Raw genomic sequence first — 24752 nt, 5'->3', positions numbered from 1 at the left:
CACTTTGGAAATCAGTGTGGTGATTTCTCAGGAAACTTGGGATCAACCTACCCCAAGATCCAGTAATACCACTATTGGGAATATACCCAAGAGATGCCCCATCAAATGACAAAAGTATCTGTTGAAGCATTGTTTGTAATAGCCAAAACCTGGAAACAACCTAGATGCCCTTCAATGGAGGAATGGATGAAGAAAGTGTGGAATATATACATATTAGAGTACTACTCAGCTGTAAAAAACAATGACTTCTCGAATTTTGCGTGCAAATGGATGGAAATAGAAAACACTATCCTGAGTGAGGTATCCCAGACCCGAAAAGAGGAACATGGGATGTACTCACTCATAATCGGTTTCTAGCCATAAATAAGGGACATTGAGCATATAATTTGTGATCCTAGAGAAGCTAAATAAGAAAGTGAACCCAAAGAAAATTGTATAGCCTGGAGAAGGGAAGTAGACAAGATTGCAGGGCAAAAACTGGGAACTTGCGGGTGAGGTGGCATGGGGCAAAGGGGAAATGGGATGAGAAACATGAGAAGTGGAGGATGGGAGGAGCTCGGGGGATTGGGATGGTTGGGATATAGGAAGGGTGGATACTGGAGCAGCGAAGTATATATCCTAACTAAGGGAGCCATCTTAGGGTTGGCAAGAGACTTGACTCTAGAGGGGTTCGCAGGTGTCCAGGGAGATGTCCCCGGCTGGTACCTTGTGCAACTGAGGAGAGGGAACCTGAAATGACCCTATCCTATACTGATGAATATCTTACATATCACCTTAGAACCTTCATCTGGCGATGAATCGAGGTAGAGACAGAGACTCAATTTGGAGCAACGGTCTGAGCTCTTAAGGTCCAAATGAGGAGCAGAAGGAGGGAGAACATGAGCAAGGAAATCAGGACCACGAGGGATGCACCAACCCACTGTTACAGTGGAACTGATTTATTGGGAGCCCACCAAGGCCAGCTCGTCTGAGACTGAATAAGCATGGGTCGAAACTGGACTCTCTGAGCATGGCGGACAATGAAGGCTGATGAGAAGCCAAGGACAATGGCACTAGGTTTCGATCCTAATACATGAACTGTCTTTGTGGTAGCTTAGCCTGTTCAGAAGCTCACCTTCCTGGACGTAGATAGATAGAAGACCTTCGTCTTCCTGCAGGGCAGAGAATTTGGACTGCTCTTCAGTATCGAGAGGGAGGGGGAATGGTGTGGGGGGAGGAGAAGAGGAGTGGGGATAGGGGGAGGGGAGTGGGGGGAGGGGGCAATATTTGGGAGGAGGGGAGGGAAATGGGAAACGGGGAGTAGGTGGAAATATTAATTTAAAAAGAATAAAAACAAATTAATAAAAAAGAAAAAAAAGAAAAAAACAAACAAAAAAATATGAGTAATGAGTACATAAATATTTAAGTAGATGTTTTCATCAGAGGACATAAAATTGTCAAAAACATCAGCATGTCCCAGGAAGTGAAAGTTATAGACACTCTGCTGCTTATTTACCCCATTTCTGACTTCTACCTTGTACACCTTTACTTATCTGGCCAGCTCAGCATCTCTGATTCCAGCTTATGCATCTGAATTCCATCATCCTACCTAGATATCTCCAGAAGTTAAGGTGCATATTTCAGAGTCCTTTCTTCTTGGGTATATAGATATAAAGAACTTTCTTTACTTTCCCTGCCTTTCAAATTCATAGTATTAAAAAAGTATAATGAAAAATGTGGAAGCCCAAAAATACAAGCCTCTTTCCACTTTGTCTGAAGTTCAGAGAGTTTTAACCTGTTCAAAGTTGTTAACAACAAGTGTGCCTACACACCCTGACCTAGGGTGTGGTTACTTGATGTTTTGCTTTAAGAAGGCCTAAACAGGTAAATCCACTCCACCCTAACTAAAGATCAGATAATTCTAGCTGCTTCTCCTTTTGGATTAAGAAGTTTGACCTTGAGAGTGGCTCCCTTCCTGACTCCTGGTCTAGGGTGGGTTCACTGCCTAAACCACTGAATACCTTTCTCAAGAATGAATGACTTGATGTCTCAAGCTTAAAGCATGTAATTGTTCTAGTTGTCCTTTGCATCATGTTAACATGGTGTTTTGCCTTCTTCCTGCTTTATGTATTGATGTATAACAGTGTTTGCAAAATTAAACACAGGTGAATTTCAGCATTCACTATAACTTCCTCCCTATATTATCCTATGCTTCTGTTTATTATTCTTCATGTCTTCATTGTTTTTACTTATTTTTCTAATCCCCATGCCTCCTCACTGGTAGGTGGTATACTTGTCAAAACTGTTCTTTTACAAAAAAACACACAAACAAATATGATATAGTGAAATACAGAGTATTTTTTAAAACTACATGAGGTTTGTACATAGCAGTTACTAAAATATATATTATTATAAACAATAAAAAATAATAAATAGTTACATGAGGCTTATCTTTTATTATATCTGATTTAAAGTATCAAGATCATCTGCTTATAAATTTATATTAAAATATGTATGCATATTGATAAATATCTATTTAATTAAAGGCAACTCTACCTCGCAGGTATTTTTTTACACTTGATTTTACATCCTTGTTCCTCAGGCTGTAAATCAATGGATTGAGCATGGGGATCACAAGAGTATAAAACAATGAGGTCATTTTGTCTTGATTCAGGGAATATGTGGAACTTGGCCTGAAATACATGAAGAGCATTGTTCCCTGGAAAATTGCAACAACAGTCAGATGGGAAGTACACGTGGAGAAAGCTTTGAATTTCCCCTCAGCGGAGCGAATCTTCAAGACTGATAAGATGAGTAGCAGTAAGAGACAAGGACTCCTGAGATGGTGCTCAGTTCAATAAACCCAAATAGGGTGAATATGACTAGTTCATTGACCTCTGTACCTGAGCAAGATAGTAATAGGCGAGGAGGGACATCACAGAAGAAATGATTGATCTCACTGGACTTACAGTAACACAAGCGAAATGTCAGTGTTGTGTGTGTCAAAGCATCTACCATTCCAACCAGATAAACTACAGCCAGGAGCTGATAGCACACCTTTCTGGACATGTCTACTGCATACAGCAAGGGGTTACTAATAGCCTTGTACCTATCAAAAGCCATCACTGTCAGAAGCACATACTCAGCATCTGTAAAAATGCAGAATATGAAAAACTGCAGAGCGCTACCAACAAATGGAATTGAGTTGCTTTTGGCCACAAGACCCATCAGCATTTTTGGTCCAACTGCAGTAGAATAGCAGATGTCAGAGAAAGAGAGGTGGCTGAGGAAAAAGTACATTGGTGTGTGAAGCTGGGGCTCCATTCTGATCAATGTGATCATTCCAAGAATTTCAATGAGAATAACGAGATAAACAATTAGAAAAGTAGTAAATAAAATCACATTGATTACAGGGTTATTGGAAATTCCCAAGAGAAGAAACTCCGTGGCTGAGCAGTTCCCAACTTCCATTCTTCTTTGTTTGATGAGCTGTTTCCAAATAAAAGGATAAGTTAGGGATTGTTTTATGTATAAAATATTGTTATTATGTTATATACTGTTATTATACATTATATATTATACATATTTTTTCAATACATGGTTAGGGATTTTTTGGATGGAATGGGGGTAGAAAAATTTGTTTATGGAGGGAGAGAAGGCAATGAGAGTTGACTACGGTCCATGTATATTATACTTATAAGTTCACATGAAATTGTCAAAGAATAAAAATGTTAAAAGATAGTAAATCACTTTTCATTTGGGTATTCACAAATATTTTATATACTTTCATTTGTATGTTTGTTTATTTGTTTCATGGATGCTAGTAATCCAAAGTTGGGTCCTTATCATCAAACAACAAGCACTTTAAGCATTGAATTATATCCAAATGCTCCTTTTCCTTGAATTCTTATAAGAAAATGTAAGCAATAGATTGAAATCAATGTCATCTACATCTTGAGCTTCTGATCCAAAGGTTTCTACTTCTTCAGATTTTTTTCAGTTGAAATTAGTATTTTTTTTTCATTTTATATTCTCTCTCTTTTAACTTTTTCTTAAAGTGATGAGTACTTCACGAGACTGGGAATTTTAATTCTTTGAGACTATCATACAAGGAAATCCATGACTGACATTTGTTTCTTTTTGAGGGAGCTGCGGGCTGCGACCCTGTCACCCAGCTCCCAGCCTCCTGGCTAGCTTTGCCACAAAATAACAGCACACAAACTGCATTCATATAAATTCTGCCTGGCCCATTATATCTAGTCTCTTCTAGACTAATTCTCACGTATTAATTTAGCCCATTTCTAATAATCTGCGTAGCACCACTAGATGTGCTTACCGGGAAAGATTCAGCATGTCTGACCTGGCAGCTGGCTGCATCGCGTCTGCCTCAGAGAGCAGAGGCATGGCTTCTAAGCTCACTTCCTCTTCCTCCCAGCATTCTGTTCTGTTTACTCCACCCACCTATGTTCTAACTTATGAGGGCCAAGCAGTTTCTTTATTAATTAACCAATGACCTTCCTCCATCAGTTTCTTAAAAGACATTTGTGTGGATGTCTCTCTGTATGTGTCTTAATGTGTTTCTCTCTCTCTCTCTCTCTCTCTCTCTCTCTCTCTCTCTGTGTGTGTGTGTTCATTTGGGTTTGTGACTTCCCACACTTGTATAATTTTATCCACATAGTACTTTCTCAAGCAATATTATGTTAGCCAGTATCACATTTTATTTATTCATTTTTGCCCTCTGTATTCAATATATTATGACAGTGCTTTTCCTCACTGGACCTTGCAACTGCTGTTAAATGTGAGGTGCAGATAGAGAAAGCTTTGAACCTTCCCTCAGTAGAGTGGATCTTCAAGACTGATGAAGTAACAGTAAGAGAAAAGGACTCCTGATTTTGTGCTCAGTTCAATAAAACCTAAAACAATAAATAAGTTCAGTTCATTAACTTGTATGTCAGAGCAGGAGAGGAAGTAAAGTGGAGGTAAATCACAGAAGAAACGGTTGATTTCACTGGACACACAGAAACACAAGCGAAATGTCAATGTTGTATATTTCACAGCATCTACAATGCCTACCATGTAAACCACAGCTAGGAGTTGGTAGCACATTTTGCTGGACATATCTCCTGCATACAACAAGAGGTTGCTTATTGCCTTCTACCGATCAAATGCCATCATTGCCAGAAGCATACACTCCACATCTGTAATGATGCAGAAGATGAAGAACTACATAACACACCCAAGAAAAGGAATTGAATTTCTGCTAACATCTTAGGGCAAACTACAGTAGAATAGCAGTCATCAGAGAAAGAGAGGTGGCTCAGCAAGAAATAAATTTGCATGTGAAGCTGGTGATCCATTCTAATTCAAATGATCAAAAATCTAAGACTTTAAATAAAAAATAATGAGATAAATGAGATAAAATAAATAAACCCTAACCCTAACTTAACCCTGCCCAGTGAAGCCTGCTGTTTTATTGAAGGGAAATAAAGTGGATCTGGAGGATATAGGAGAGTGGGAGGGCACAGAGGGGAAACTGTGATCAAGATGTAATGTATGAGAGAAGAATATAAGAAAAAGCAAACAAAAAACCATATACATCATCAATTATGGTAATCAAGAGAATTTTATAGTGATGAATATTATGCATTCATATTATATATATATTCAAACTTGCAACATTTTGATATCTACTACATTAATGTACTTAGGTGTTAGAACAAATACATATTTTACTGGTTCAAACTACAGTTTACAACTTCTATCTATGCCATCATTATAATTTTCCAGAAAAAAATGCCCAAGCGTTATAAAAAAATGTGCAAGCACATGTGACACAGTTGTTTAGAACCACATTTTTATTTTCAGTTTTTGTAGAGCCTCTTTCACATCCTTGTTCCTGAGGCTGTAAATCAAAGGGTTCAACATGGGAATCACAAGAGTGTAGAACAATGAGGTCATTTTGTCTTGATCCAGGGAATAAGAAGAACTGGGGCGAAAGTACATGAACAGCATAGTTCCCTGGAAAATGGCCACTGTGGTCAGATGGGAGGTGCAGGTAGAGAAAGCTTTGAATCTCCCCTCAGCAGAGCGGATCTTCAGGAGTGATATGTCATGAGTACTATGCGTTAGTCTTAGACATATGCTAAAACTTGCCATATTTTGAGATCTGCTCCATTTACTCTAGTTTGGTGTTAGAACAAGTGAACAGTTTTACTGATTTCAACTACAAATTACAACTTTTTTCTATGTCATCATTACATTTTCCAGGGGAGGGGGAACATTATTTATAAGTATACAAGTTTGTGTAATGTAATGTGGTTTAAAACCACATTTTTATTTTCAGTTTTTGAATAGCATCTTTCACATCCTTGTTCCTCAGACTATAAATTAGAAGGTTTAGCATGGGAATCACAAGAGTATAAAACAGTGAGGTTATTTTGTCTTGATCCAGGGAATATGAAGAACTTGGCTGAAAATACATGAAGAGTACAGTTCCCTGGAAAATGGCCACTGTGGTCAGATGGGAGGTGCAGGTGGAGAAAGCTTTGAATCTCCCCTCAGCAGAGCGGATCTTCAGGAGTGATAATATGATGTAACAATAAGAGACCAGAACTCCTGAGATGGTGCTCAGTTCAATGAAGCCAAAAACAGTAAATAAAGCCAGGTCATTGACTTGTATATCTGAGCAAGAGAGGAGGTAAAGTGGAGGCAAATCACAAAAGAAGTGATTGATCTCATTAGACCCACAAAAACATAAGCGGAATGCCAAGGTTGTATGTATTAAACCATCTGTTGCTGCTAACAGGTAAACCCCAGCCATGAGCATGGAACACACCATGCTGGACATGTTCACTGTATAGAGCAAGGGGTTGCTGATGACCTGGTACCTATCAAAGGCCATCACTGCTAGCAGAAGACACTCAGAATCAGCAAAGACACAGAATGTTAAGAATTGCAGAGCACAACCAACAATGGGAATGGATTTCTCCTCAGCCAAGAAGTCTACCAGCATCTTGGGTCCAATTGCTGTGGAATAGCAGAGGTCACAGAAGGAGAGGTTGCTGAGGAAAAAGTACATGGGTGTGTGGAGCTGAGAGCCCACTCTAATTAAAATGATCATTCCAAGATAGGACAGAAGAGTAATGAGTTAAACAAGTAAGAATGTGGTGAACAGGCCTACCTTTACGCCAGGATTATTGGTAATTCCCAAGAAAATGAATTCATCCACAGAAGAACAATTTCCCCTATCCATTCTTCTTGATTTTGTAAATTTTAAAAGATAATTTTCAAAACTGAGTATGTGCATTCTCAGTTTTCTCTAAAAAAGAAAATAATTCATTCTCTGGATTTATTTTGTTCAGAAATCTGTTCAATAAATTACTATGTAGATAGATCGTTATGGTAGGAATCATAATAGAACATACGTAATAGTTTGAAGATTCTGTTGTCATGATATGTAACATCCATATACTATTGTGCAAAATGTACTTATTACATTTTCAATATTTTGACCCTCTATTCCATTACCTTTGCAAACATGTTTTGATTTCCTGAAATCTTACATGATCTTCAAAATATGTTGACAAAAACATAATTCAAAGAGATTTTAGGCTATAAAATAAAACTTTAGACATTTATTTCATTTAAAAACATTTAACTAAGCAGAAATATTAATTACATATATTCAGATCCTCTAAAATCATGGTTGGTTGAAAGAATATTTGCCAATTCTAAAAGCAATTGATGTCTATGACACTGGTTGATGAAAATTAAAATCATTGTATTCTGATGCCATGTAGCTTGTAGCATGTGGTAACAAAGAAATAAATCATATTTCATGCAAGAATATACTTTATTTTCACTGGTCTTTGTGTCTTTTCCAAAGAAATGTCTAGAGACAAACATCTAGACTCTGGACACTCGAAGAAGCATATTAAAAGAAAGCTGGAAAATCTATGACTTAACACTAATATTTGCCTTGTGTTTAGTTTTTAAGTCAAGAATTACATCTTAAATATAAAAAGAGTGTAAAGAAACATGAAATTTTCAGAGCTTTTTATGTGTATCCTTTAATATGTGATTGATTTGTACTTGTAGGACTCTTAAATGAAATCTTGTGAGTAGAAAACAGGGATGGATACACATTGAAAGCCGTTTTCATTACATTGGCTCAGTAAGTATTACTTATGGTTTATATGGTGTTGAAGTAAAGTTGGATTATCACATGCTGTTATTTATGAAGTGGTACTCCAGTATCTGTTAAAGGAATCACCAACGGAGAACACCAGCAAAAACTGTAATTGTCATATCGTCATGATGGTCACATAATCAGAGAGTTTCTTATGAATTTAGGTTAAGATAAATTGAGTAAAATGCTCATATTTAAGTTCATAATCTTCTATTTTTGAGAAAAAACTGCAATTTAATCATTTTACTTCATAATGTATTAATATAAGCAGAGAGAAATTGATTAATCTATGTAGTTCTCACTTTTATCCAAAGAAGATCAATATTTTTAACTTTGTGCTTTTAAATGATGAAATCCAGGAACCTACCTGACATGAACAGTTCAATCTTAGATGAATAATGGTAGTGTGTGCTTTTTCATGCAGTTAAAATTTGGGGTTTAAATCTCTGAAAGTGCTTCCCGAAGGTTTTGCTGTTATGAAACCATTTAATTAATTAGATTTCTATTTCAGAATTTTCCCCAAAGAATACATTAACATTTTAGGCATATCTTGAGCTTAAGTTTTATGATAGTCAACTAGTTGATCTGTCTCAGAATAAGAAATAAAATTTAATTTTGCACTTTAAAACATAATTGATACAAACAAAATGTATAATATGCAATGTTATCTGTATTCCAATTTGAAATACATTGCATTTAAAATGCTTCCCTCTTTAACTATGATCAACATCCTTCCAGTATTTTTCTTTTTTAACCATATCCTAATCTTTGATCAGATTAATATTAACTTTCTTTTTTTACTTTTTTAAAATTATTTTTATTTATTTTAAAAGAAAACAATCTTTATTTTATTATACATTTCAATCCAAGTTCTCACTCCCTCCCCTCCTGCCATTCTTTCCCCTTTCCCCCCACCCAACCTCTATCTACTCTTCCGAGAGGATGATGCACCTTGCTTTAGGGAAGGTCCAAGATCCTCCCTACTATATCTAGGCTGAGCAAGGTATACATCCAAAGAGAATAGGTTCCAAAACGCCAGTACAAACAGTAAAGATAAATCCTGGTGGCACTGACAGTGCCCCCCCTTGGTATGCCAGAGCCATGCAACTGTCACCACACTCACAGGAACTAGTTTGTTCCTATGCTTGTTCCATCCCAGTGCGGATAGAGTTGGTGAGCTTCCATTAGCTCAGGTAGACTGTTTCAGTGGGTGTACACATCATGGTTTTGACCTCTTTGCTCATATTCTCACTCCTCCTTCTCTTCAACTGGACTTTGGATGCTCAGTCCAGTGATCTGATACGGTTCCCTGCCTCTGTTTCCATCAGTTGCTGGATGATGGTTCTATGATCATATTGAAGATTTTCATCAGTCTGGCTACAGGTCAAGGCCAGTTTCTTTGGCAACCTCTCCTCTGTTGTTTATGGTCTGAGATGTGTGAGTTCTTCTGTTTCTATTATGTGGAACACTTTGAGGTATACAGGTATTAGTCCTTGGAAGTTCTGGTAGAATTCTGCCCTAAAACTATCTAGCCCTTGGCTTTATTTGGTTGGGAGGATTTTGATGACAGCTTCTATTTTCTTGTAGCTTATTGTTCTACTTAAATTGTCACCTGTTATTCATTCAATTCTGGTATTTGGTATTTATCCAGAAAATTGTCCATTTTTTTGTGTTTCCAATTTTGTGGAGTACAGGTTTTTGTAGTATGACCTAATGATTCTCTAGATTTCCTCAGTGTCTGTTGTTATGTCCACTTTTTATTACTGATTTTGTTAATTTGGATGTTTTCTCTAAGCCTCTTGATTAGTTTGTATAAGGGTTTGTCTATCTGGTTGATTTCTTCAAAGAGCCAGTTTTTTGTCTCCATGATTCTTTATATTGTTACCTTGTTTCAATTTTATTGATTTCAGCCCTCAATTTTATTATTTCCTGTCTTCAACTTCTTCTGGGTGAGTCTGCTTCTTTTTCTTCTAGAGCTTTCAGGTGTGTTGTTAAGTCACTAGTGTGAGCTTTCTCCACTTTCTTTATGCATGCACTTAGTGCTATGAACTTTCCTCCTAGCACTGCTTTCATAGTATCCCATAAGTTTGAGTACATTGTGCCTTCATTTTCAATGAATTCTAGGCAGTCTTTAATTTATTTATTTCTTCCTTGACACAGTGGTGATTCAATAGTTAATTGCTCAATTTCCATGAGTTTGTAAATTTCTGAGAGTAGTATTGTTGTTAAATTCTAACCTTAAACTATGGTGATATTAAAAGACACTCCAAATTTTTTATATCTATGGAGGTTTGCTTTGTTACTGAGTATTTGGGAAATTTTAGAGAATGTTCCATGAGGTGCTGAGGAGAAAGTATTTTCTTTTGTGTTTGGGTGGAATGTTCTATAGATGTCTGCTAAGTCCATTTGAGTCATGATATCTGTGAGTTCTCTAATTTCTCTGTTGAGTTTCTGTCTGGTTGACCTATCCATTGGCAAGAGTGGAGTGTTGGAGTTTCCTACTATTAGTATATGTTGATGTGTGATGTAAGCTTTAGTAGTGTTCTTTTACATACGTGGGTGATTTTGTATTAAGGGCATACATGTTCAGGACTGAGACTTCATCTTGATGGATTGTTATTGTCATGAGTATAAATTATCCCTCTCCATATTTTCTGATTGATTTTTGTTTGATATCTATTTTGTTAGATATTAGGATAGCAACACCCACTTGTTTGTTTCTTAGGTCCATTTGATTGGAAAACCTTTTCACAACCCTTTTCTCTATGATAATGTCTGTCTTTGAGATTGTGGTGTGTTTTTTGTATACGGCAGAAGGCTGGATCCTGTTTTTGTATCCATTCTCTTAGTCTGTTTCTTTTTGTAGATGGATTGAGTCCATTGATAGTAAGAGATAGTAATGACCAGTGATTGTAAATTTCTGTTACATTTCTGTGATAGTGGTTGTATGTTTCCTTCCTTTGGATTTTGCTGTTGGGAGGGGATCTGCTGCCTGTGTTTTTTTTTTGTGTGTAGTTATCTTCATTTGGTTGGGGTTTTCCTTCTACTACTATCAGCAGAGATTTGCTTGTGGATACATATTATTTAAATGGTTATGTCATGGAATATCTTGTTTTCTCCATCGATGATGATTGAAAGCTTTTCTGGGTGTATTAGTCTTGGCTTGCATCTGTGGTTTCTTAGTGTCTGCTGCACATCTTCCCAAGACCTTCTGGCTTTCATTGACAAGTTTGTTGATATGTTTACCTTTATATGTTACTTGACCTTTTTCCTTTGCAGATCTTAATATGTTTTCTTTATTTTTTGTTTTGCGTTTTGTTATATGGCAATGGGACTTTTTAAAAATCTAGTCTATTTGGTTTTGTAAGTTTCTTGTCCTTCCACAGAAATATTCTTCTTTGGTTGGAAAAGTTTTCTTCTATTATTTTGTTGGATATATTTTATGTGATTTTGAGCTGGAGTTCTCTTTCTTCTATCCCTATTATTTTTAGGTTTTCATGGTGTCCCAGATTTCCTGGATGTTTTGTGTTAAGAATTTGTTGGACTTAATATTTCATTTGACCAATGAATTTATTTCCTCTATAGTATCTTCAACACCTGAAATTCTCTCTTTCATCTCTTGTAATTTGCCTCTATAACTTCGGTTCCTTTACCCAGATTTTCCATATGCAGAATTCCTTGATGGAGGTGGGTCTTGTATTAATCTGTTGCTTTTATTGGTTAATTAATAAAGAAACTGCCTAGGCCCATTTGATAGGCCAACCCTTAGGTGGGTGGAGTAAACAGAAGAGAATGCTGGGAGAAAGAAGCCAAGTCAGTGAGTCGCCATGATTCTCCCACTCCAGACAGACGCAGATTAATATCTTTCCTGGTAAGCCAGCTCGTGGGCTACACAGAATATTGGAAATGGGTTAGATCAATATGTAAGAGCTAGCCAATAAGAGGCTGGAGCTAATGGGCCAAGCAGTGTTCAAAAGAATACAGTTTCCGTGTAATTATTTTGGGGCATAAGCCATGCGGGCGGTCGGGTGCCGGGGATGCAGCCCCGCCACTCTTATTACAACAATTCCTTCTGATTGTGTTCTCTTTATTGCCTCTATTTAATTCCTCAAGCCTTGAACTGTGTGCTTTAACTGTTTGATTATTTTTTCATAGTTTTTGTTTTGCTTTTTTTGAGTGATTTATTAATTTCTTCCAATTTTTCCTTGTCATTTCCTCCATTTCATTAAGGGAGTTTTTCATTTCCTCTTTAAAGGTCTCCAACATCTTCATAAAATTATATTTAAAGCATTTTCTTCTGCTTCTTCTTGGTTAGGATGATAATTCTTTCTGTTGTATGACCACTGAATTCTGGTGTTACTGTGTTGCTTTTTAGGTTGTTGGATGAATTCTTGCATTGGCACCTACCCATCCCTTCCTTCAGTTGATTCTGGCAGTGTCTTTGCATCTTGGTCCAATCCTTGCAGAGGCTGTCTAAGTTTTTGGGAATCAGTCATTCCTGGTGTGCTCTGTACTGTTGAGGGAGCTGCGGGCTGTGTTCCTGCCACCCAGCTCCCGGCCGCCTGGCTAGCTTATGCCCCAAAATAACAACACACAAACTGTATTTTTTTAAACACTGCCTGGGCCATTATATCTAGCCTTTTCTAGGCTAATTCTCACGTATTAATTTAGCCCATTTCTAATAATCTGCATAGCACCACTAGATGTGCTTACTGGGAAAGATTCAGCATGTCTGACCTGGCGGCTGGCTGCATCATGTCTGGCTCTGAGAGGAGCCACTAAGCTCTTTCTTAGCCTGCTCTCTTGGTCTGCTTTGCTTCTTCACTCTCTTGGCCCTCTCTCTTGGTCCTCTATGAAGGAAATTCCCCTGATGGCTGGCTTGAGAAGGTGAGACAGTTGTGGGAGAGGCCCGGATTTCTGCCTCACTATGGAGGGCAGAGAAAGTAGTGTGTGTTGCTGGCTGGTAATCACTCACCTCTTGTTCCTCTCAGTATTGTAGCAAGCTGTGTTTCAGAGTTCCACTAAGTTTTCAGGAGGATAGGTGAGTTTGGGGGCAGGATGGTGGTTGTAGTTTTCAGGGTCTGGTGGATGAGAGTGGGTTTTGGGGTAGCATACCTGCAGGAAACTCTCCTGCTGGCTGACTAGAGAAGCCAAGGCAGCTGAGGGAGGGTCCCAGGGTTTTTCCATGGTGGCTGGTCACTCACCTCATGGTCCTCTCTGTATTGTAGAAAGCTATGTTTCAGGGTTCCACAAAGGTTGCAAGAGGACAGATGAGTGTTGGGGTGGGATGGGGATTAAAGCTTACAGGAAATGGTAGATGAGGTAGGTATTGGGGTAGCCTACCTGCAGGAAAGTCTCCTGCTGGCTGGATAGAGAAGGTGAGGCAGAGATTCTCTCTGTATTGTAGAAAGCAGTGTTTCAGAGTTTTACCAAGGTTTCAGGAGGATAGACAAGTTATGGGTCGGATGGGGCTTGTTGCTTGCAGGATCTTGTGGAAAGGGGTGTGTTTTGGAGCAGCTTACCTGCAGGGAACTCTCCTGCTGGCTGACTAGATAAGCCAAGGCAGTTGGGGTGGGGACCCGGTGTTTTGACCCACTATTCAGGGCCTATATCGTCATCACCTCTTGGTTCTAATACTAACTTACAATGTTACGGTTTGAGATTTAACTCATACACAATAAAATTCTCACAATTTTGAAAGTAAGAACTAGTTTGGAATTTACATTTCTTAAATTCTTCCTATATCTCTGTACTTACCACTCATTACTTCAATATGAAACATAACTTTACTTGGACCTACATTTTCTTATTTCCATTCAGTCTTTGTAAACTATAAAAAATTTTCTCATTCCCTGGAACTTTTCTGATTATGACATCATGTATAAAGAGAATTATATTATAAAAGGCCTTTGGTGTCAGATTTTCATGTATTATGGATTGATAACGTCTGAGTTATAGGATCTTTTGTTGTTAGACAGTCGTTGCTGGGATAGCAGAATCATAGCATATAACCCTTTCTAATAAGTCTCTTTTATATATACATGTCCCATATGTTCTATTCTTCTAAAGAACCCTGATTTTTACAGGAAGAATGGTCAATACAGCAAAAAGGAGAGGAAGGAGGAATAGATAGCATTGTGAATGTCTGAAAACTCATAAAAATCTTACTTTATATTTGTGTAAATTTATAAATACATATATTTCATTAAGACAAAAGTATATTGTCTAAATTAATGTTTTTTTAGGTGGACTGTGAAATGCGGATGGAAAATAACATAAGAAAAGGTGGAGTTTTAAGTTATATAGAAGTTATCTAGTTGTAGTGAATATGTAAGAGTAAATGTCAGAATGGGAACTGATAAAAAAGGCAAATTAATTTATTTCAACTAGTAATGCCTTCACCAGAATATCTTTTTATGTTAATTTTATAAATGGAAATTGTGATAATCAATGAATGTTTTGACTATTATTATTTGAGACATTTGTTTTGACTATTATTTGACTATTATTTGACTATTATATTAAATGTTTTGACTATTATTATTTGAGAAATTTGAATCCATGAAATTTCTCCTATTCACTCTTGCTTTTCTATAAAAAAATGATCAAGATAATACAGAAAACTTTCCAATGTTAAAATACTGTTTATGTCTCAAAAATAAAACAGTAAAGGCTGGTAGATGCAGAATAATGTGGTATTATGTATTAACTTAATACAATATGAATCACACCATATTGTAGACTTGAGATACATATAAATTTAAAAAATTCTATGGTGTTGGGAAGTGATTTGAAATGGAGTTTAAAGTGTTGTTTTTATAGTGGTTCTCAGTCTATTGAGACTGCAAAATAAACAATTACACAAACACCTTTTTCTCTCCCCTCCCCTTTGTTATGGTCTTGTAATTGAGTCATGGTTTTCTTGAATAAACTGCTTGTGGCAAGATGTTGAAATCTTAATATCATCTTCAAGGATTCTTTGTAGTACAAGATAGCCTGTGTGGAAGGTTCAAAGATAAGGTGTGGGCATTTCTAGGGGACCCATATTTTGCTTGCTGCCCTATCGCTAATCAAATTGTAATTCGTTTTTATGGTCTTTATCTAGTTGCTTTCATTGTGGCATAGTCATTCAATGATTTTTCCTGTGACATTAGTTTATGTTACTTATGATTATGCTAACTTTTTTGCTAATTTCTGGATTTTATATTATTTTTAAAAATATTATTTTCCCAAAATATGATGCCTATTTAAAATAATGACTTTATTTCCTAAGAGTATTACTTAGATTTCATAGACAGTGATAAAATGTCTCAGAAGGACAATAGGAAGTAATTAAAGTTTATCTTACTGAAACGTTCTGCAGGTTTTTGTTTTATGATTACTTATAATTATCCATCACCTATCTATTTATTTACTTTTGCTTTTAAGGTTGTGAAAAACAGAACACCATGATGATGGAAGCATGTGAAAGTGAATGCATAGTTGGGACTCAAGTTAATACTATTTATCAAGTTGAATATGTACTTGTAATGTTCTGCTTCCTACAAATTGAAGCATTTTCCAATATCATCATGGATAACACATTTAACACACTGGTTTTGGAGGATATATAAGATTAAGCCATAAACAAATAACAAAAGTTGAGTTGTTCAAAAGAGTAAAAGAAATGTGTATATGTTTTGACATCTTTTGTCTTACTAGTTTTCTGCTTGCTAGATTATCTGTTTGGATTTTTTGTTGTTGTATTTTATTGAGAAATAGAGTGAGATGGTGAGAGAGATAACACATTATGCTAGATGCGTGAGGAATTGGGGAGGGTCTGTAGCAAGACAGGTGAGGGGAAGGAACGTGATCAAAACGTATTTTATTTTTATGTAAAAATATAAAAAATGAAAAAACAGAAAAACAATTTGGCATAATAGACTGTCTCTCTCCTTTATAATGATCTCACAAAATAATCTTAAGATATTTAAAAGTAAAATAAAACAGAGCCAATCCAACAGTCACAAAATGTTTCTAAATATAGCCAGCACACCAGAATGTTGCTAATCAAATGTTCATCATTCTTTTCTTCCTGGTTTATTATTTGTGATTTCAAATAGATGTACAGGAATGATAAAAGGGAGCACAATATCAGGACTTTTCTACTCATAAAGATTATCTGAAAGGCACCTGGCTATTCAACACTTTACTCAAATATGATAATTCTGTTATATGAATTCATGGAATAAAACTATACTCATAAAATTAATATCCTTTAACAAATCTCAGAAAATAATCCAAGAACAGAAAAATTATGTTTTCCATCATATTTTTCATTCACATGATCATTTTCTTACTCATCATGACAAATGATTAAAACATATAAAATCAAATTAAAGAGATGTACACATTTGTACTTTCTGGACTAAGAGACATGAATGAATAAATATAATCCACCACACAAATAGTCAGAATATAAGTAATTAGATGAAGGAGAAACATGACTATGTGACAGGCATTAAATATTTCTGGTGTACTTAAATGTACCTACATGGAAGAAAATAAAGAAATGTTAGGTGAATTGAAAACCCAGTGAATTAATAACCTAGAATCTACTATTGCACAGATTGGAATTTATGCTTCTAATAGTTGATGTTAAATTTAATCTACTAACAGTTTACATTTTGTTTCTTTATGCAAAGTGGAAAAGCAACCACAATAAAAAAATTTATTGAGAAAATATTTTCCCTAGACATAGATCATTGAAGATAGATGATATGCATAGTATATTTACAAATGATGAAAATTTCATAATTTTAAGTGCAAAACATACAAAAATGGAAAGTAATTGCCTTCTCAAAACAAGCATAAATAGATTTAAGATGTTACTCTAAAATCAAAATCACAAAAGTCAAAGACAATTTATACAAAATGGATAGCACTATTCCTTAAGAAATAACCTTTTCAGAGCTGCAATCACCTCCTTGTTCCTGAGGCTGTATATCAGTGGATTGAGCATGGGAGTCACAATTGTGTACAACAGAGACAACAGTTTGTCAGTTCCTGGAGAATGCATGGACTTTGGTCTCAAGTAAGTAACTGTAGCTGATCCATAAAACAAAACCACTACCAACAAATGGGAAGAGCATGTGGAGAAAGCTTTGGCCCTCCCTTTGGCTGTTGGCAACCTCAGAATGGTTACAATGATTTTGATGTATGATGTAAGGACCAGTATGAAGGGAAGTGCAGCCACCACCATAACAACCACATAGACAGACAGCTCGTGCACTGAAGTGTCCCCACACGCCAGCTTGAGAATGGGGGGTATGTCACAGAAGAAATGGTCTATTTTATTAGAATTGCAGAAGTGCAGGGAGAAAATCTGACATGTCTGTCCTATCTGGATTGGAATGCCGCCAAGCCAGGATCCCACTGCCAGCTGAGTGCACTTCGTTGGGTTCATGATCAGAATGTAACACAGAGGGTTGCAGATGGCCACATAGCGGTCATAGGACATTACAGCCAGCAGCACACATTCAGTAGTTCCAAAAATAAGGAAGAAGCACAACTGAGTGGCACAGGACATCACTGAAATGCTTCTGTCCTGCATCTCAATGTTGAACAGAATCCTTGGGACAGTAACTGATACATAACAGATTTCCAGAGAGGAAAAATTTGCCAGGAAAAAATACATGGGTTTCTGTAATGCAGGGTCCATACTGGTTATTACTATTATGAGGAAATTTCCAGTCAGGATAATTATATAAACAGCAGAGAACATTGCTAACATAAATTCTTGGAGATTGGGAAGGTCTGAAAATCCTATCAGAACAAATTTCATCACTGTTGAAACATTTTCGATGACATTGAGTCCCTCATGTTTCACCTATGGAAATTGTTAAATCACAAATAGACATCACTTCTGATTTCAGCCTAATTAGCTTCATGTATACTTTTCTGACAGCATAAGTCTCTTTTTAATAATTAAACGTTAAGATTCCATTGTTCTAAAAAGTATAATCAAATATATTTTCATAATTTATAAATGATGATTTAGAACTTCTATTTTCATCTTCTGATATATATTTTATTATTTTTTTGCATTAATAGGATACATGATTTAAACTGTATAATTCACTTGTAAATGCAATATCTGAAAGCCCTATGATGTTGCTGTGGTTTCTTCAAGATATTTTCTAGGCTTGTGTTCTGTAGAATCTCAATACAAAACAAAATAGAATTAAGCCATTAAATACCTTTTCAAAGTTGTTATTCTTTAAGTGCAAGTTATATGGGATCAGCAGGCATACATATTGTTTAGACTTTTAAGTTCATTAGTGTTTATCTTAATTTTTTCAGCAATATTATTCTCACTAATTCTGCTATCATCATATTTATGTTTTTTCCATTCAATATTGCCACAGTGTGTGTATTTGTTTGTGTGTGTTTGTCTGTGTGTGTATTTGTGCACATTAATGTGTGTTCGTGTTTATTTTATTTTTATTTTTCTGATTTTTATGCTTAAATATGGATTAAAATATTAATTTTTACTATGCTTTATCAACACATTATGTGTAACAAATAGCTTACTGTTTTGCAAAGCTAATTTATTAACCAACTGGATAAAATATTAACACAATAAAGAACTTATTTCACATCAAGAGTACGCCAAAACAAGCTACTGTTCATGGTGAAAGTTTTGACCCCTGCCAGTTGCACATTAAGGACATCTTACATATGTATCTCTGTTCATTATCAAATAATAGGAGTAAGAATATGATGAATTATTTTCTTCCTCTTTAATCATGTATAAATAGTATATCATGTAATTTTTCTTTACTATGAGCTATTGTATTATCATATAATCTTATGAAATATAGGAAAATAAAACTAAGTAGCTCACAATAAGGAGAATCCTCATCACTATTTGTCCAAAAGGTTAGTGTGGTCAGTGAAAAGAGAACAAGCTTCAAAAACATATTAAGTATAAATTCAATTTTATAGTAATCTAGAATATAATAAATTGGTTAAAATATTCTCAGTGTCCTGTAATTTTATTATAATTTTATTAGAATATGATGATAGAAATTGAGAAAAACCTAAAATATATTCTCACCATAGTGGCAGTAGAGAGTGCCAGGAGCCAGGATACGGGGAGACATGGGAAGATGGAAGGAGATGACAATGGACGTGAATCTTTCATTAGTGTATAAAAAGTAAAAATCTAAACCTCTATTGCACAACAGAGAGTTAAAACTTTATATTGTGCTGCTGTATAATGCATGAGACAAAATCTATTTTTAAACATAGTCATCATAAAGAAAATATCCATATTTGTTTGACAGTTTACCCTGATTTTATCACAGTAATATATAAATGATGATATCAGAATTTCCTTCCTTTGAACTCATATGATTAACTAATCAGATAAAATAAAAAGAAGAATGAAGAAAGTTATAAATAGATCACTTCTTAGGAGATATGGTAACTGAGTTGGTAGAGCATCTATAATTTAAGTAAGTGGTGATGTTGCTAAGCAAAGGTTTCAAGTTCACACTCTGCTTTCTCTATCTGCCTGTCACCACTATAATCATTCTTCACTCAGAGATGCATTCCAATTTAAGGAAAAGACTAATAGAGAAAAGCAACATGGAAAACAAAGGAAACCTTTTAACATAAGCATGATAGGATATAAATCAATTTTATAATACCCATTACATAAATTACTTAATGGTTATGTAAAATTGTGCCTTTTGGAGATCTTATTTCTATATTTAAAATACATAGATTATTTCATTAATAAATATTGAGAGTTAAATGACGATATTGGTGAAGACATAATATTTATTCAAGCTTAATTTGCAATAGAGTGCTTTCAATTTTTTCATGTGATTACTTAGCATTTATATCTAGAAATGTACAAAGTCTGACTCAACCAGTGTTTCGAATATAAGCATTAAATTTTTATCTTATTCTCTGTAATTAAATATTGTTTTTTGGTGTTTCTACACTGTACACATAACCTTGTATTTATTCCATTTCATTTCACACTCAGCTATCTCATTCTACACACAATATAATACATACCATTATTGTTTGCAAAGATAGTTTTCAGCTCATGAAACTTATTTAAAACAATTTCTCAAATGTCTCAGTATAAACTAACTATATCATTTAAGTAATAAAGTTCGCTACCCTGGGGATCAACTCTTTTCCCATGCAACCTTCTAACTGAGATATTAATTTTCCTTGTCACTCACAGAGAAGAGTACAAGAACCAAAATAATATCCAGGGAGGTTATTTTTAAGAATGATGTGCATACTTATGTGTTTTGATCAGATCCACTCTGCACTCCTTCTTCTCCAACCTCCCCATCCCAACCACCACTTTTTGTTCTCAAAATCCAAACCCCCTTATTTCCCTGAGTCAAGTTGGTATTTCTGTATATGTTTATGAGATGTCTGCCTGGGTACATCCCTAAAACATAAATGCATGTCTCATTCCCCAGCAGCCTTTAATTGGCACCAATGTCTCAGATAGGGTTCTGGCTTCATGAAGCTTTTCCTGTTCCATAGTGAAAGTTAAGTTGTCTTGACCTTTTCCAAATCTTGGGCACCCAGTCCCATTTGCCAGGAGTTCATGTATGCTACAGAACTGTTATGTTCAAAAGAGACTGATTTGCTTCTGAGGTCAACTTTTTAGTTTAAATTTTCTGCACAATCTTCAGAGGAGTAGGTGTGATGTAGGTATCTCACTTATTCCACATCTCCTTTTTTTATGCATGTTGCTATCTTTGGAAGTCTTTATCAATTAGCATCTATTACAAAGGTTTTGATCCTACTTCATGTTCTGGTTTTGTGGGAGCCTAGACAGTTTGGATGTTCACCTTCCTAGACCTGGATGGAGTGGGGAGGACCTTGGACTTTCCACAGGGCAGGGAACCCTGACTGCTCTTGGGGTTGGAGAGGGAGGAGAAGAGGAGGGGGGAGGGGGAGAGGGGCAGGAGGAGGGAGAGGGAAATGGGAGGCGGGGAGGAGGCGGAAAATTTTTTTTCAATAAAAAAAAAAGTAATAATCACATAAAACCAATGTGTTTCATTACTCCATTTTTCTTTACACAAAGTTCCGTAAGTTCAATTATTATTATTTCTAAAACCTATGCAGAAATACTAACAAATTACTGTGTATTATTCTGTCTAAATTATAATAAATAAAATGATTTAGACATTTGAAAAAAAAAGAGTTCCTGTGATGATGGTATAAAAATGAACTAATCTATTTTATTTTCAGCTTCTACAATTTTGTTATCAAGTAATGGGATCTTTGATAACATCAACATATATCTTTTTAAAATAATTAACACAATTTTTAATTTTTGTGTAGTTGATTATTATCATTTTGTAAAAGTAATTTCCAAAAATGTGTTGGTTGCTATTGGGAAAAGACACCACAGGTTGAATACTATGTACAGTTCTTTAAAATAATGTATAAATACCTTTCACAGAAATTTATATATGTAGAAAACAATGTCTTTAAAATAAAAAGTTTAGAAAAACAATAAAATTTTGAAATCTAGTAGAATTTAGGGTTTTGTGGATTTAATATAATGTTAAGAGACTGGCTGACCTTTAGCATGGACGGAAGAGTAGTGAAAATGATGATCTGGCTATATTTCACAAGTTCCAGCTTAAACCTAAGTTTTTACTGATGGGTAGGCATAAAAGCTTTTTTCTGGTTAGGAGCTGCTTCACGGGCTATAACCAAGAAAAGTTCAATGTTTCTGAAACACAGACAATTACCTTACAAACACACAAACCACACAGACAGACACACACACAACATACATATACAGACATGGACACAGAGACAGGGAAACACAAACAGCACATATGCAGACAAAGAGACACAGACACACATATACACACACAATGCACTGAAATAATTTAAACATTTTTAAAATTTCAAAACATAAAGACTTATACTTAGTAATACTGAATTATTGTAGTTATTATCTTTCACTCAGACAACACAGCTTCAGCCTTTAGACAAATGGTGTTTTCATGTTTTCTTTTTATTAAAAATTTCCACCTCCTCCCCTCCTCCCATTTCCCTCCCCCTCCCAACACTTCCCATTCCCCTCCCTCTCCAGTCCAAAGAGCAGTCAGGGTTCCCTGCCCTGTGGGAAGTCCAAGGTCCCCGCCCCCCCATCCAGGTCTAGGAAGGTGAGCATCCAAACAGACTAGGCTCCCACAAAGCCAGTACATGCAGTAGAATCAAAACCCAGTGCCATTGTCCTTGGCTTCTCAGTCAGCACTCATTGTCAGCCACGTTCAGAGAGTCCGGTTTGATCACACGCTCCATCAATCCCAGTCCAGCTGGCCTTGGTGAGCTCCCATTAGATCAGCCCCACAGTCTCAGTGGGTGGGTGCACCCCTCGTGGTCCTGACTTCCTTGCTCATGTTCTCCCTTCTTCTGCTCCACATTTGGACCATGGGAGCTCAATCCAGTGCTCCAGTGTGGGTCTCTGTCTCTATCTCCATCCATCGCCAGATGAAGGTTCTATGGTGATATGCAAGATATTCATCAGTGTGGCTATAGGATAGGGCCATTTCAGGCTCCCTTTCCTCAGCTGCCCAAGGAACAAGCTGGGGACATCTCCTTGGACACCTGGGAACCCCTCTAGAGTCCAGTCTCTTGCCAACCCTAAAATGGCTCCCTTAATTAAGATATCTATTTCCCTGCTCTCATATTCACCCTTCCTCCATCCCAAACCCCCCCTCCATTCCCCCAAGCTCTCCCCATCTTCCCCTTCTCCCTTCTCTCTCCCACTATCCCCTTACCTCCACCCCACCCCACCCCCAAGTTCCCAAATTTTGCCTGGCAATCTTGTCTACTTCCAATTTCCAGGTGGATAACTATATGTTTTTCTTTGGGTTCACCTTCTTATTTAGTTTCTCTAGGATCCAGAATTATAGGCTCAATGTCCTATAGAAGACCTGAATATTAACCCACAAACCAATGAACACTTGATTTTCGACAAAAGAGCTAAAAGTATACAATGGAAGAAAGAAAGCATCTTCAACAAATGGTGCTGACATAACTGGATGTCAACCTGAAGAATTAATATAGATCCATATCTATCACCATGCACAAAACTCAAATCCAAATGTATTAAAGACCTCAATATTAATCTGAACACACTGAACCTGATAGAAGAGAAAGTGGGAAGTAGTCTACAACACATGGGCACAGGAGACCACTTCCTACGTACAACCCCAGTAGCACAGACAATAAGGGCAACATTGAGTAAATGGGACCTCCTAAAACTGAGAAGCTTCTGTAAAGGAAAGGACACTGTCATTAAGACAAAAAGGCAACCTACGGATTGGGAGAAGATCTTCACCAACCCCGCATCAGACAAAGGTCTGATCTCCAAAATATATAAAAGAACTCAAGAAACTAGACTTTAAAATGCTAATTAACCCAATTAAAATGGTGTTCTCATGCTTTCTAGATGGTTTTTATTTCTTGTTTCTAATAATTTATCATAGATACATTAGTATTATTCACTGTAACCTAGAGAGTAAATTTAGTTTAGCAGTAACACTAATTTTGTTTGCTAAATTTTGAACTTACATGGACTCCTCGGCATATGCAAAACTCATGGATTTTGCATACATACATTCATGCATACACACACATAAGTGTATGCATGTATGTATGTATGTATGTATGTATATTTTTTGAAACATTTTCTCTGAATAGTTTTGGTGCCTGTCCTGAAACTAGCTCTTTTTGACTAGACTCGCCTTAAACTTAAAGAGATCCACCTGCCTCTGCCTCCCAAGTTCTGGGATTAAAGGCCTGCACCACCACCACCTGGCTATTTCTCTTAAGATAGTAAATAGTGCCGGGTTTGGTAACACATGTGTTTAATCCCAGTCCTGGAGGGCAGAGGCAGACTGATCTTTATGAGTTCTAGGCCAGCCTGGTTCCAGGACAGAGTTCGTTCCAGGACATCCAGAAACCCTTGTCTCGAAAAAACAAATAGAGAATAAACAGTGTCATAATAAACCAAAAAGTGATGTTTTGAATGAATAATTATACATATATCTTTAAGTGATTTATGAATTAAGTGAGAAATTCTTTCTAATGGTGACAAATATAAAATGCCTTAATATAAGATAATTTATTTTTATTTTTTTATCATTGATAAAAGAGGTATCAAAGATTTAGCATTATTGAGGTAGCTATGTGATCTTCAGCCTGACCCTTCCTCTTCTATGGCTTGTGGTCAAGTCAGGCTTTTTTATTCCCCACATTATAACAGATTATAAAGTTTTGAAAGAGTACGGATGATAATAGATGTGGTGATTATGCATTTTATGTGTAAAAATTGCGAAAAGCATACACACTATCTATACACTATTCCTTCTGTAAATTTAGTCACAAAGCCACAACAATCAGGAAAAATTTTTTGACAGAGCAATTTTGGTCACCACTTCAGAGGACCAGACAATTTCTGCTTTTAGTATCCGTCAGTTCATCAAATCTAAAGTTTCAGAAAATTACTGAATGACACTCATAATCAATGATCAGATCA

At 36.1% G+C, this 24752-nt stretch overlaps 1 protein-coding gene and 3 pseudogenes across 1 annotated transcript; all 4 read right to left on the bottom strand.

The window, feature by feature from the left end:
- Nucleotides 1-2515: 2515 nt before the first annotated feature.
- LOC130863321 (olfactory receptor 5W2-like) lies at nucleotides 2516-3459 on the bottom strand (annotated as a pseudogene).
- A 1241-nt stretch (nucleotides 3460-4700) lies between these two features.
- LOC130863312 (olfactory receptor 5W2-like) lies at nucleotides 4701-5336 on the bottom strand (annotated as a pseudogene).
- Nucleotides 5337-6298: 962 nt separating this feature from the next.
- LOC130869941 (olfactory receptor 5W2-like) lies at nucleotides 6299-7249 on the bottom strand (annotated as a pseudogene).
- Nucleotides 7250-17090: 9841 nt separating this feature from the next.
- Nucleotides 17091-18029, bottom strand: LOC130870111 (olfactory receptor 10AG1-like). The gene has a single exon (XM_057762696.1). The coding sequence runs from the start codon at nucleotides 17988-17990 to the stop codon at nucleotides 17091-17093; it is 900 nt and encodes a 299-aa protein (XP_057618679.1). The 5' UTR covers nucleotides 17991-18029.
- Between the last annotated feature and the right edge of the window lie 6723 nt (nucleotides 18030-24752).

This window comes from Chionomys nivalis, chromosome 2, assembly GCF_950005125.1.
Source record: "Chionomys nivalis chromosome 2, mChiNiv1.1, whole genome shotgun sequence".
NCBI classification, from domain to species: domain Eukaryota; kingdom Metazoa; phylum Chordata; class Mammalia; order Rodentia; family Cricetidae; genus Chionomys; species Chionomys nivalis.
Note: the sequence above shows the minus strand (reverse complement) of the source record. Positions and strands in the feature narration are given on the sequence as shown.

Bases quoted from the DNA above. Each gene is read 5' to 3' on its own strand.
- LOC130870111 (XM_057762696.1), bottom strand. From the start codon at position 17,990: ATGAAATTTGTTCTGATAGGATTTTCAGACCTTCCCAATCTCCAAGAA.